The sequence below is a fragment of the Vipera berus genome (genome assembly GCF_964194415.1).
Source record: "Vipera berus genome assembly, chromosome: 2".
NCBI lineage: Eukaryota > Metazoa > Chordata > Lepidosauria > Squamata > Viperidae > Vipera > Vipera berus.
This window is the reverse complement of record NC_138203.1, coordinates 255,538,612-255,553,259: the sequence shown is the minus strand read 5'-3', so window position 1 is coordinate 255,553,259 and position 14,648 is coordinate 255,538,612. Positions and strand designations below refer to the sequence as shown.

The window sequence follows — 14,648 nt, the reverse complement described above, 5'->3', positions numbered from 1 at the left end:
TGTTCATTTAGTGACCGTTTGAAGTTACAACAGCGCTGAAAAAAGTGACCTATGACTGTTTTTCACACTTATGACCGTTGCAGCATCCCCATGGTCATATGATCAAAATTCAGATGCTTGGCAACTGATTCATATTTCTGACAGTCGCAGCATCCCTGTTGTGATTCCTCACCAGCCAGTGGATTCGGCAGGTCAGTCTGAGGAATCAGATGAGGAGGAGGGGCCTGGAGTGACATTAGAGTCAGAGGAAGGCTCTGAGGAGCTCCAACACTTACAGTTGGATGAGGAGCCTGGCCCTTCTACTCATGCTCAGGCTGAGACACAGCTGTGCTGGGAGCCTGAGTTGGACAGTGATGAAGAACAGTTGGGACAAATCCTGGATGCACAAATGTGCAGGAAAGAGAAGCGAGTAGGACAAAGGAATGCAATGGGACAGCTCCAAAGGCAAAGGAGAAGGCATTAGGAAGCCACACCTTCATTTTCATTTAAATGAAATGAATTATATTTGTATACCGCCCTTCTCCCGAAGGACTCAGGGCGGAATTATAAAAGGGAAGGTGTGGGAGGGGCTGGTTGCCGAAGGTAACCGTTCATGTTGACGATCGAGTTTCCGTGGACTGTGCCTTGGACATTGACTCAGTCTGTCAGAATAAAAAGGGTTGGTTTTTTCTTGCGGTTCCTGCCTGTTTCTTGGAAGAGGGGTTTCTCCTTGTGAGCATAACAAGGACTCACGTAGGCTGGGACAGATCAGTCCCTGGGGTCATGTGAACAGTTTTTGTGACCTTCTGACAAGCAAAAGCAATGGGGAAGCCAGATTCACTTAACAACCCAATTACTAACTTAACAATTGCAATGGTATACTTAACGACTATGGCAAGAAAGGTCACAAAATAGGGCAAAACTCACTTAATAAATGTCTGTAGTCCTCAATGACCACAACTGAGCCCAAAATTTCCATTGCTAAGCAAGATAGTTGTTAAGCAAATTATGCCCATTTTACAACCTTTCTTGCCACAACTGTTAAGTGAGTCATTAAAGTCGTTAAGTTAGTAACATGGTTCTTAAGTGTAACTGGCTTCCCCACTGACTTTTTTTGTTGGAAGCTTGCTGGCAACCATCATAAATACATGCCAATTGCTAAGCATCTGAATTTTGATCATGTGACCATGGGGATGCTGCAATGACCGTAAGTGTGAAAAAAAATCGCAAGTCACTTTTTAAAGTGCTGTTGTAACTTCATACGGTCACTAAATGAATAGTTGTAACTTGAGGCCTACCTGTATCTGAAGAACATCAGGTCGGGGTAGATATCATAAACCATCACCTCTATGTGTTCATACACAGAAGCCATGTCACGTAACCAGTATTGTTTCTTGAGTTTAAAAATAAGCATGCTAAAACTTGTTTTAAAAGACAGCAAGGGCATTCTAAGAGTTAAATCAAAATGGAAGCTGGCATTTGTTTTTCTGAATCCACTCACTGTTCAAGTGCTTGACACGCTTTTAGTGTGACTTTCTGTCAGAAAATTTTTGTCACCCCTGCCATATATATATATATATATATATATATATATATATATATATATATATATATATATATATATATATATATATATATATATATATATATATATATATATATATATATATATATATATATATAACAAACTTTGGTTTATTCATATGTCAATTCAATTTATGTTTAAAGAGGGAGGGATGTGGCGTTTAGCTTTTTAACATCATCAATGATGTTAACCTCTCTTTAATTTATTGCTGGATTTTCTGTCTGCCCACATCTACCATTCCTAATTCTATAGTCTAAAAAAATCTTCTGAGTCATAGAATCCATAATGATGTTACATTACTTAATATTTCTGCAACCTTCATATATGTAGGACTAGCTTAATATTTGCATGTTCAAAAGAGAACTTTGAAAATGCTTTGTTTTAAATGAATTAGGCTTAGCCTTTTTGAAATGTTTTCAAATAACATATTCTGCTTGCAAAAAAATATTATGCTTTTATACATATGCTTTTTTCCCCTCCTATTCTCAATGCATACCTAACAAATTAAGCTAGTTTGGTTTCTTAAACAGCACACTAGTTTCCTTCTTTCAGTATTTCAGAAACAGTGAAAATTAAATCTTTGCCAATATAACATTGCAGAAATATATAGAATATATATTGCAAAATATATTACTAAAGAAAAGAAGAACGAGATACAGATTTGCCTTCAATAAAGTTAAGGAAGCGTCTTTGGCTCCAAATAATATGATGATAAAACACATGATTTTATAACTCTAATGTCTAGTCTTGTTTTACCTACTATAATTATGATTCCAGTAATAAAAAAAAATCTAAGAGGACCAATGATGCCATAACTAAAATACTACTTAGCTTGGAAATCTAGTTTTATCCTTTAATCCTAAAATAATTTTGATCATCTTCTTCCTTATTTTCTTGCCAAGGCCCTGTAACCATAATTAGACATTCCAGCTAATGAGATGTTGATGGCCATTAAATGCACAGTTATTTCGGTACAAGGCCTTATTCATCAAACACCCTCTCTAGAGGCTCATCGGATGCCTGCCCTGTGCTCTTTTAAAGATGATAATCTTGTTTTCCTTAATACTTTTACTAATGTTAAAATGCGCACTACTTATTTCACTGTTGTTTTCCTTTCGTTTATGAACTTATGACGGTAATTGAGCCTGGAATTATAGTCATAGTTTGTTGCGGTCATTAAGAGAGTCACTACATGACCAGACCAAATTTTTCAGCATTTTTCTGGTGGTTGTTAAGCAAATGCCGTGGTTGTGAACTAAATCCATTTTTCTCAATGGTTGCTTTTTGCCAGAAACTGGAAGGAAACGCCTGAAATGGCAAAAAAACCCACACCCCACTGAAAATTGCAATCATATGACTGCGGGAGGCTGCAAATAGTCGTAAAGGCAAGTCAGTTGCCAAGCACACCATATACAATGATGTGACTGTGGAGGAGGGAGGTGGCATTATAACTTTGAAATTATAGCTTTGGGGAGGAGGATATCTGTCTTAACTTTGAATGTTCACAGCAACTGGTTGTAAGTCAAAGATACCTATTACTGACTTTTTTTTAATTACTACTATTGCTGCTTGTGGTGGTTTTATCTTTAGTGCTTTCAAAATTGTTTTAGTTTGCATTTTTCCAGGGTGGGTGTTTGCTGGGTGTACGGTTTCATAATTCCTAGAAAACCTGAATATTCCCCCTCTACTTCCATGCCACGAAAAAAGAATTGTTTCCTATACAGACACATCCAACCAAAAACTTATGTGTGCAGCTGCTATGGATGTATGTTTCATTTCCTTTGTCTCAACCCACATCTGAGTTTCACTGAATTGGCAGAAGATTTCTTCGGATAAAGATCAAGGACAGGGAAACAATGAGATATATGGAGTTCCCCAGCCTCTTCTAAGTCTTGGAGTACCATATGATCATACTGCTGAAACTGTGTATGTAGTAAACAAAACAAAATTAAAACGGCAGCGAGGAGAACGCTAAAAATCCCAGCTATGCTCCTTCTCTTACATCATTATGTCACCAATGGTCCTTCTGAAGCTATTGAAGGCCTACCAGCCATTTTTAAAAAGGAGGCTTTCACTAGCTACAAGAGCGATGCCCACTCAAATTTCTACACTGCGGTTGTGCTAAGACTACAGGCCATGCTGGGATATTCTGGGGACTCTCTTGTCCCCAAGACTTGTTGAGGGCAGCCAATTGCTAAAGTTGACCACAGACCAATATGCGATTCTTAGATCACTTGTCATTAATGCACAATGACTTGCTAACAACTAAAGTTTGATTGTAGCCAGAGAATCAAGCCTGATTTGTAAACTACTGACTTTCAAAACAAGAAAAGGTGTGGTCTTCCCAACTGATTATTTAAGCCCTGAGTGTCTTACCATCATCTTCACATTCTTCTAGAGGCTTTTGCTGTTTGTTCAGGCACCTTGGGTCTAGCCAAGACGTTGTTTTAGTATTATGACTATAAATAAAAAAATAGAAAAATGAGTTTCATAAAAAACACAGTATCAATAAAAAAAATAACATGTCCACATAATTTTTATTTTCAGCATATGGAGAGAACCAACCTAGAACTAAGGAGAAATTTCTTGACAGAACAATTAATCAGTGGAAGGGCTTGCCTCCAGAAGTTATGGGTGCTCCAACCCTGGAAGTTTTTATGAAGAGATTGAACAACCATTGTCTGAAATGCTTGAGCTGGGGGTTGGACTAGAAAACCTCTAAGGTCCCTTCCAACTTGTTATTCTGTTATTCTGTTTCTTTGGACTGCATGATTGGATTGTGAGCCGTATACAATGCTGTTCTCTATTCCCCATTCCAATCACTGTTGTAGTTTCCTATGACTTTTAAAGAATATGTCATTTTAATTCTTGGTGTGTCTACAACCCAGCTGAGCCCTACGATTATTCACTGTTCTTCATTCAAAGAGACACAATGCATTTGCCTGTACCCACAGATAAATAGGAAAACATAGAAAACTTGTTATTCTATATTGTTTGAACAGAATACCATGGTTCCTTGCACAAATCTCAAAAGAATGATCTGATCATCAAAGTGCTCTTGATCTAATCCTCCTGCGAAATTATGTGAAGGAGAATATACATGTTCCTTTGAAGACTTACTATTAAATAACAGTTCTGCTTTCAAAGGAGAGTATTCACATCCCGGCTATCCATTACTAGCGATGTGAAAGCTGGAGTGTAAGGTCACCATTTCACACATACATTACATTACCCACTCTTGCAATGCAAGAAGAATCCATCCATTCAATTCTTTTGTACATTTCTGGGCAATTAATCACCAGTTGGTAAACTAAGCCATAGAAGTCCAGCAAGCAAAGCAAATTGACAATAATGGAAAACACTGGGTTTGCCAAAGTACAAAACAGTTTATACCTCAAAATCATAAAGGGATGTTGTAAAATATTGGACTATCCTTCCAAACTGAGGCTGAGGGATATATTCATGGAGGGAGAACAATGCAAAATTCTGGACTACCGTAAGTATTGCATAAATGAAAATTAGGGTTTTTTTTAGTTTTTCATCCTATAATTGGTTTACTATTAAAAAAAATTAAAGATGACTAATTGTGAAAACTGTAAGGCAGTTACTGCTGAATGTTTTTAATAACTTACCACACTGTAAGAATTTAGCTTCTAATTTATTCTGTTGACAGCCAGAGTGTTATGCAATGAAATGTTTAGCATCATCATTACATGAAGAATTGTCACTACATGAACAACTCTATGTGCATTTGCTTGAAATAAACTCTACTGGATTCAGTGCAATGTATTTATGAATTAAGATGCTATCATTAATTGCTGAATGAATGTTCCGGACGCTGCCACCATTATGCCTATTCCCTGGAATTGCTAAACTGAGAAACACGTAGTCTGGATGAATCACTCAGCCATGAGACCCAGGCTACTTGGAGATTGCACTTCCAAATGCCCAAGAAGCATCATTATCATACTAGGGAGAAACAATCTTGTCCTAGTCATTATCACAAACTTGGTTTATCTTGCCTATAACAGAAAGAACATTATTCCATTTGCTAAAGTTGAAAAATACCACACTAAGGTACTTACTCAAGGGACCAAGGGATAGTAGACTAATTACAATGCATATATCAATAGAAGGTCTGTCAGCATGGAAGCTCAGCCTGGCCCCATCTAAATGCCTGTGTAAACCTCATCACTTCATTCAGGACATTGTTAAATTGTTCCTTTTTTACTTTCTTTACTTATATAATCTTCTCCAAAAATAAGAGCGACTAAGATGATTAAAGGCCTGGAAACTAAAACATATGAAGAACAGTTGCAGGAATTGGGCACGGCCAATCTAGAGAAAAGAAGGATTAGGGGTGACATGATAGCAGTGTTCCAATATCTCAGGGGCTGCCACAAAGAAGAGGGGTTCAACTTATTTTCCAAAGCACCAGAAGGCAACGCAAGAAACAATGGATGGAAACTAATCAAGGAGAGAAGCAACCTGGAATTAAAGAGAAACTCCTAACAGTGAGAACAATTAATCAGTGGAACAGCTTGCTTCATCACTGGAGGTTTTTAAGGAGAGACTAGACAGCCACCTGTCTGAAATGGTATAGGCTCTCCTGTTTGAGCAGGGGGTTGGACTAGAAGACCTCCAAGGTCCCTTCCGGCTCTATTCTGCTTATTATAACTTCAGAGCTTGAGATGGGGACCACTTACAAGACTACAATTTTACAAAGTTAAGCCAGGCAAAAGTAAATAGTTTATGTCTTCAGAATTGCAGTGAACACTCAACCCTTCTCCAGAATTCTTCTCTCCCTGTTCAGAAAACCCAGAAGCTTATGGACTCTAAAGATTAAAAAAAAGAAATTTAAATACACTTTACTCTATAAAGTAGACTTCTCCATTCTCTGTATAAGCCATCTCCCAGTTTTCAGGCAGAGGACCCAAGGCTTCCTCTGCACAAGGAGGTAGGTATTGAGGGAGCTTCTCAGATGGTTCCGTGATGGGAACAGTGGTGATGCTACTATTCAGAGACGGGAGAGCTGCATCTCTTGTACTGTGTATATTGTGTTCGTCTTGTTCACCAGAGTCTGCTGTAGAAGAACATCACACAAAATTATAAAAAAAAATAAAAGAGATTATTACTTGGAATATTTGTAAAGCCACATTTTTTTTGTTTCTATCCCTACTTGGTTTAGACTTTCCACTCACTAATTCAGAGGGGTCTGATATTGTCATGTAGTGATACAGATTTTTAGGCCCTTTCAAGGATCCATCACAGTGGACTAAATGAGGCACAGATTAGGGTGTTTTTTTGCTTTTTCTAGAAACAAATTATCACCAATTATCTGGCGTAACAAGCAAACAGGTAAGAAGAAGGTACATTATTTATAGAAAGTAACACACACATACATTTTGAAAAAAAATCTTTCAAAATTAAAAAATGAGTCTTAAGTAACAAATACAATTTCACTGTAAAAAAAATCCATACTGAGACACCTCCCCCCCAAAAAATAATAATTCCTAAGCTTTAAATATACGTTCATGGACTCTGACCTAGCAGCCAGTGAACAAGAAACTGATACATACTTCTAAATGGCTGAAAAAGTAAAAGAACAATTACTATAAACGAGGAAACATAAAATTGTAGCCTGGAAAAGATATAGAAAATAGAATAGAACTAAAATGATCAAGAGTTGAAGTAACTCTCCTAAGTATAATATTTCTGATTGGATTTCTGAAACTTAGACAAAAAAAACAGAGAAAGTAAAGTACCGGTATATAAAAGTTAAGTACAGATAATTCTTGACTCAGCCCAAACTTTTGAACCCAAAATTTCCGTTGCTAAGCAAGGCAATTGTTCAGTGAGTTTTGACCCATTTTACCATCTTTTTTGCTACAGTGGGTAAATGAATCATTGCAGTTGTTAAGTGAATCATGCAGTCATTAAGTGAATTGGGCTTCCCCCATTGCTTGTCAAAAGCCAGCTGGGAAGGTTACAAATGGCGATCACATGACCTCAGTATATGCCACTTGCCAAATGCCCAAATTCTAGTCACATGACCATGGGGATGCGGCAATGGTGGTGAGTGTGAAGACTTTTCAGCGTTGTTGTAACTTCAAATGGTCACTAAACAAATGGTTATAAGTCGAGGACTACTTTTATGACACGGAGAAGTCATAATACTAAAAATCAGGGTTATCCCCAAATGCTGAGAAATGGGATATTCAGGATGGATACAACTGAATAATGAATCACATCAGACTGTGGAATTCAATTCTGCAAGATATTACTGGCTACACTGTGGACAGTTATAATCATGAACTAAATGCTGAAGGTCATGTTTATCAATGATGTATATTTTCATTATCATTACCACAGTCGAGAGAAACTTTTTCAAAACTATCAGAAAAATCAGATCATTAGACACTTATCCTCTGACTTGCTGGTTTGCACAAAGCAGTTCACTGGTTATGGAAAAGCAGCGATATGCAGCGGTTTGGAATTCTGCTGCCTCCAGCTATTGCAATGTCCGCTATCCAGATTTTTTTTTTTACTTTCTTATCAACAATTGTTAAGCCTGAGGTGTTATGTAGCAGATGAATTTGAATTCTAAAGTCCCAGAGCCCTTTGGTTTCTTCATTTGCTATTACAGGTAATCCTTTACATATGACCATAATGGAACCCGACCATCATGGTCATAGGTCCTAATGGTTGTAAAACCAGTTACCCACCTGACCAACCAAACATATGACCTTTTTGTGGCTGTTGTTAAGTGAATGCCATGGTCATTAAGAGAAACAAAGGTTTGCTGTGGGCTGGGTTGAAGTAAAAGCCAGCTTTCAGCTACATTGTTGTGAAATGCAGTCATATGTTCATGGGCTACCACAAATGGCTGCACCTGCAGGCAGGCTACATGTGGAGGACATGTGACTGTGGGGGAGGACAACTAAATTGAGGGAACCGAGTTGTAAGTACTTTAAGGAAGTCCGTGGTAACTTTGAACAATTGCTAAGTGACCAGTCACAAGCCGAGGACTTAGTGTCCTCTGTCTATTTTGTGGTCCCAACGGTCCTTGCTTACAAGCAAATGGTATCCCCTGCAGATATTCCAATGCACCATTGTTGCTATTTTGACGTTCTGTTGTTTATAGTCCACTGTGTGATCTTGCAGAAAGTAGCCAGGTGGTCCGCTGGCATTTGCTATATGTTGCTGTCTTCTCAATTCTGGCTTTGTATGGATTTGCTCTTAAGGCTTGGTCTTTGAAGCCAGAATCAGCCCCTCTGTCTCCTTCTTCAGTTTTCCTACTTTTGTCAGGTTTCGTTTTAATCTGCTTTGCCTGCTAGTTGTTTTATGAACTGGCCATGTAACACTTTGCCTTGCCGAGTCTCTTTTCTATTCTTCACTTGGTCTCTTATTATTTGGCCAGTTTATTTATTATGATTATGATTATTGGTGTTGTTGTTGTTCGTTCAGTCAGCCAGATGTTTAGACTGGATTTGGCACTTTTATCCATCTCTTGAGTTTTTCCCAAGAAGCTGTCCTCTTTGAAATAGGATGAAGACATTCCAATTATGCTCCATAAGGTGATTATTATTTTTTTAAAAAGAATTGTTGTTAGCAGCAACTATGTTTTTCAATCTGTCAGTGTTATTGTCTTATATATCTATCTTATCACACATTACAGCTAATACATTACTCTGATGCATATCTAATTGCAGTAATGCAGTTACTCTGATTCCCGAGCACAGTGCTGGCTGGGGAATTCTGGGAGTTGAAATGTACATGTCTTAAAGCCACCAAGGTTGACAAACACTAATCTGATGTAAATAATAATAATAATAATAATAATAATAATAATAATAATAATAATAACAACAACAACAACAACAACAACAACAACAACAACTGGAGAAGATAACAAAGTACAAAGACCTACAAATAGAAATAGAAAGACTGGCAAAGGCAAGCAAGGATAGTACCAATAGTAATAGGTGCCTTGGGTGCAATCCCAAAACAACTGGAGCACCACTCGAACACCATTGGCATTGACAAGTTCACCATTAGTCAATTGCAAAAGGCGGCCTTACTAGGAACTGCTTCCATCCTGCGACGATATCTGTAATACCATCAAGCATTCACATCTGTCTATCCCAGGTCCTTGGTAAGGACTCGATAGGTAAACAAAAATGCCAAATCCAGTCTGAATATCTGGCTGACTGTGCAATGATCAATAATAATAATGATGATGATGATGATGTAAGAAATACACAGTATTATTGCTTAGGAGTCAAATTCCAACCAATGCTTTGATGACCCCATCTGATAACTTAAATTAAAAAATTAATAGATTGTTTCCTCAGGATTGTTCTGATTACTCTCTAAAAAGCTGCAAAGCACATCTTAAATTTGAAATTAGACAACATCTTACTGTTAACAGAATGCCCTCAATCCCAGGAATTATCTAAAGAAAAAATACTGATTTACGTGGATCACAATTCTCCTGATCCTCCAATTAATCAGGGGAGAGAAAGGGGGGAGGGGAATTTACCTGTAAAGCTACTGTTCATTTCAGGGGTGTCATCCTCTTCATTCTCTGCATGTACTAAACCAGCATTTTGCATATCATTGTACGACTTGGTTCGTTTGGGAGTTGTCTGCTTGGAACTTGAGGGGAGATTTTGCAAAGCCTCAGCATTATTCAGTTTCCCACTGAGGGATTGGCTGGGAGGTTTGGGTGTTCCATAATAGTTACCTAGGAAATAGAAACATGTTTTTTTTTAATTTGATTCAATTTAGGCGCCACCCAGTTCCAGCTGGAGGAGGCTCACGATATAAGTTTAAAAAGAAAAGAAAAGAATCCTGCCACTCTATATAGCATAATAAAAATAAACAAACAATAGCATAACTAACAAGGGGCCCTGAAGAACAACCAGGTTATTAGGGAAAGCCAATATGAATCTCACAGGGGATCTCATTCTAAATATGCAAGTTTTTTTAAAAAAATACAGGTTATCCATATTCAATGTTTTCCTTTTCTCCCCTTCACTAGCAGTAACAATAGGCATTTCCCCATTATTATTTATTTAGCTCAGGGGTGTCAAACTGCCAGCCCGCAGGCCGGTTGCATCATATGGAGGCCACACCCACCCCAGCTCCGGCAATGCAAAAGAAGTCACGATACGGCACGGCACGTGAGGTGGCGAGTTTGATACCCGTGATTTAGTTCATACAATGTCAGGGAAATCTATAAATGCTAGATGCAATGAAGCCCTGGAGAGCCTAAATTCTTTTACACAGGTATGAATAACGTGTGTTCACTGTTTTATTTTGCAGCAACTTAACCATTTTTATTTTGAAAGGAGAAAAAAAGTCTGCATTTTTAGGGGCACCAAGTGTACTAAGTCTTTTTTAAAAAAGTCACCTGCAACTAACGGAAGAAAAAAGGGAAGAAAAAAATTATTACATTTGAATTTCAATTAGTTATCTCTGAAGAAGTGCACACTAAATTAACGCTGAAACGTATTTATAGTGAACTCACAAAATTCTATCATCACCTGGAAAAAAGGAGTGAAGGCTTTAATACACAACCTCAGCAGATGGCGGTTTCATTTTCTGAAAGCAACATTTTTTTAAAAAAATTGAAATACACAGCCTAGAAAAGGGGTCCCTACCCCTGGTCCGTGGACCAGTACCAGGCCGTGGCACACCAGGAACTGCACAAACAAGCAAAGCCCCATCTGCAGTATGCAGGCAGCACAGAAAACCACACACCCTCCGTGGAAAAACCTCTCTCCACAGAACCGGGCCCGGTGTCTAAAAGGTTGGGGACCTCTGGCCTAGAATATAAAACCATGTCACCTGCTTTAGAAGAATAAGCTTTCAACTGTTGAAGTCAAAAAAAGAGAAACCAAAGACAGATCAGATACATCTAACTTCAACAACAATAGAAAATTACTCCTAAACAAATGCGTGTCAAATCTGGAAGCTGTTCTCCTGAAAACGGATGTCCAGGAAAAGCTCTTCCAACTATGTTAGAGTCATTTTATCTCTGGTCTCTGTAGCATATGCTCAGAGTGTTTCAGGATGGCACCCGGAAAATGTTACACATTTATCCTACCGCAGTTGCCGAGATTTGTGCCTGCCAGGAACTGTTAAAATCCATGGGCTTGGCATAGCTCAGATTCTGGGGGAAAACCCTCGGGGTGTAGATTTTTAAAAATACTTTTTAACATGTGTTAAGTCTATCTGACAGTTTTGTTTCCTGCTCAAAAAATATTCAGAAAAATGACTGCCAAAAAAAAATATGTGTAGGGAGTAGCATTTGAAATCTCATGAAGCTCATAGGCTGCCCGCTCTTGTTTGAAATAACTGCAGACTCTCAATTAAATACTCCCCTGGATTCAGTAAAGTCACTAATGTAAATTGATGATTTTTTTTTCTAAACAGGAAAACTGAATTTCCTAGGCATTTTTAACAAAGGAATAACAAATGCCATATCTGCAAATACCAGGACATCAGTCACTCTGCAAATGTCACTTATGACACCCTCACTTAAATTAAAACTTTTTTAATGGGCTGTTTTTTTCTCGCAGTTCCAAATCTGGCGAGATTTTTGGTATCACTGTGTGAGGTCCCGCGGATGTTGCAGTAAGAATACTGAAATCTCGGGAAATGGAGATTGATGAAGGTGGCTGAGAAATCCCAAGCCATCATTCAAGTTTAGGAAATGATGTTCAGTGCACAACAAATATGGTAGGTGCTTTATAGAACAAAATCTATCCCGGAATGATCTAATTTTAGCTAGAGGCAAGCCTTAATTCTGCAATCTAGCCCAACATCAATTTATTAGGTTAAAAATGTCATATATCAAAGTACAACCTTAAAATGAACCATAGTAGAATGACAGAAATATTTCTAGAAACTAGACTAGGTCATTAACTGTATGTTACTTTCTAAACCTCTCTGGATCAGAGAGATGTGAAAGCCCATTTAAGGCTTCAGTGGGGGTGAACTTTCTCTCTCCCACACCCTGATTTACACCTAGTATAATCCGCTTTTGGAGGAGACTGAAGCTGGAGTAAATTGCTTGATAGAGTGATTCCTTTTCAAAGGCCTTGAATAAATCAGTTCTAATGAACATAAAGGCTTTAGCTTCAGTGCAGATGCAGCACCTTTAAATCCCTTCTTCATTTTGGATTTGAAATGCACATGTATACATTATTGATACAGAGGAAATGGCTTCTTCTAGTAAAAGCATTAATGGGAATAATGAGTGCTCTTACAGCACATCCTGTCTCTCTTATTTGTATGCTCTATATAATGCCATGGTAGTTAAGAGACAGCAGGATGATGAATGGGGAAGAAGATTGAAAAAGATGGGGGGGGGAGAGAGAGAAAGAAATAGGAAAAGAAAGCACTTCTTTAGACCATCTTCCTGTAGTAGTTGTGTTGAAATAGTCGACAAAGTGTCCATAAGTAACACTGTTTCCTCTGAGAACTTACATGATGCTGTAATACCCTCAGCTACTAAAAAAAATCCTTTAATTGCAAAAAAAAAAAAATAGAAACTGGGTGTATATTTGTTTGTCTGTTTCCTAAATTTATTGGCTACCCACTTTTTTGGAAGAACAGTCCACTGTTCCACAGAAAGTCTCATGCCAATTGAGGTAGACAAAAGAAAATCCAGGATGAGGTAGAACAGGGCTTTTCAACCAATGGTACGGGTACCACCTGTGGTACATTGGCACCTGGCAGGTGGTACGTGACCATCCTAGAAAAGTGGTAGCGGGGGAGGGGAATGAGTGGCAGTACCACACAAGCCTGAGCGAGAGATGGCTGGAGCTGCAGGGCTGTCAGGACTCAGTGGAAGCACCAGGATCAGTGCCAGGCTCCAGCTGGAGCTTGGCGCTGATCCTGGCACTTCTGAGCCCAGAAGAAGTGCCGATCAGCTGGAATGTTGCAGCATCTCCAGGGTCTTGTGATTTACATTCAGATGCTTGGCAACTGATTCATATTTATGACGGCCACATGTCCCAGGGTCATGTGAAATGACCAAAACCTGCTGCAACCACCCAGCAGAGGGGGGGAATAAAAACCAAACACCTACCCCCACCCCCGCTGCCAATCCTCAACAGAAATGCTCACAACAATGAAAATCTTGTACAGGAGGAAGAACGCCGCCAGGCGGGCAGGCAGGTGTCTTGTTCGGCGGTGGCTTGGGGGCCACTTTTTTCAGTGCCATTGTAACTTAGAACAGTCACTAAACAAACTGTTGTAAGTCGAGGACTACGTGTACTTCCTCACTTTTTTACTTTTTTTTTTGGGTCATCAAGTTTTTGACACCTTGCTAGGTGACTGGTGATACTCGGATGTTGCCATATCCTAAAAGTGGTACAGTGGGTGAAAAGGTTGAAAAGCCCTGAGGTAGAAGGTACAGAGATTGGAGAAGTTTCCTTTTCAGCTTCCCTTCTGAAAAAAAAATCACATTTCTGGGATTGCGTATGCCCAATTGGAAACCATTTGGTATGTACACTCATGACATGTTCTCGTATTTCCGAACGTGCCTATCAGCCAAATAGATTGCTGGTCCTTAACAGTCCCTGATAATCACAATGAGGTGGTCACTGACCTCGAGCCAGACATCCTAGAATGTGAAGTGAAGTGGGCCTTAGAAAAGCTGAGCAACAACAAAGCTAGTGGAGGTGACAGTATTCCAGCTGAGCTATTCAAAATCTTAAAAGACGATGCAGTAAAAGTGCTACACTCAATTTGCCAGCAAATTTGGAAAACTCAACAGTGGCCACAGGATTAGAAAAGATCAGTTTACATTCCAATTCCAAAGAAAGGCAATGCCAAAGAATGTTCAAACTATCACACCATTGCACTCATTTCTCATGCTAGTAAAGTTATGCTTAAAATCCTACAAGCTAGACTCCAGCAGTATGTGGATCGAGAACTACCAGAAGTACAGGCAGGATTTCGAAGAGGCAGAGGAACTAGAGATCAAATTGCCAACATATGCTGGATCATGGAGAAAGCTAGACAGTTCCAGAAAAACATCTACTTCTGCTTCATTGACTATGCTAAAGCC

The 14,648-nt window shown here is 38.8% G+C and overlaps 1 protein-coding gene across 1 annotated transcript in view; it reads right to left on the bottom strand.

Annotated features, from left to right (window-relative positions):
- The window catches only part of MAGI1 (membrane associated guanylate kinase, WW and PDZ domain containing 1), a 518,120-nt gene that overhangs the window by 115,400 nt on the left and 388,072 nt on the right, over positions 1 to 14,648 (bottom strand). Inside the window, exons 4-6 of the mRNA XM_081315925.1 lie at positions 10,107 to 10,310; positions 6,437 to 6,647; positions 3,941 to 4,023 (exon numbers count right to left, since the gene is read on the bottom strand). Coding sequence (XP_081172051.1) covers positions 3,941 to 4,023; positions 6,437 to 6,647; positions 10,107 to 10,310 — 498 coding nt within the window. The remainder of the gene's footprint in view (positions 1 to 3,940; positions 4,024 to 6,436; positions 6,648 to 10,106; positions 10,311 to 14,648) is intronic.